The sequence below is a fragment of the Penaeus monodon genome, chromosome 23 (genome assembly GCF_015228065.2).
Source record: "Penaeus monodon isolate SGIC_2016 chromosome 23, NSTDA_Pmon_1, whole genome shotgun sequence".
Taxonomy (NCBI): domain Eukaryota; kingdom Metazoa; phylum Arthropoda; class Malacostraca; order Decapoda; family Penaeidae; genus Penaeus; species Penaeus monodon.
In genome coordinates this window covers 2,472,782-2,473,059 of record NC_051408.1, presented here as the reverse complement: position 1 = coordinate 2,473,059, position 278 = coordinate 2,472,782, and the positions used below count along the sequence as shown (strand labels likewise).

Here is a 278-nt window from a genome sequence, read left to right as displayed (position 1 = left end):
GATGTGGCCAAAAAAGACTCCCCTCCCCCCCCCAAAAAAAAAACTATAATCAAAGCAAAAATATAAAAAAGAATGGAATACCGGACCTAAAACTGGATAAAAAAATATATTCCTACCATCAGGATAATTCACAAGATCCGGAATATCGGTGAAAACAGTTGCACACATCTCCTTAGCAACACTGCCGGCTTCTGTGGCGGGCCAGCAGTACAGAGTGTCCCAGGTCGCGTTGCAGTAGATGTCTGTGGTGAAAAGGAGAAAGAAAAGGATGAGAAAAA

At 42.4% G+C, this 278-nt stretch overlaps 1 protein-coding gene across 1 annotated transcript in view; it reads right to left on the bottom strand.

Annotated features, from left to right (window-relative positions):
* The window catches only part of LOC119587716 (corticotropin-releasing factor receptor 1-like), a gene marked incomplete in the record, with an annotated part of 126,234 nt that overhangs the window by 34,655 nt on the left and 91,301 nt on the right, over nucleotides 1-278 (bottom strand). The window contains 1 exon segment of the mRNA XM_037936399.1: nucleotides 117-242. Within this exon segment, the coding sequence (XP_037792327.1) occupies nucleotides 117-242 (126 nt within the window).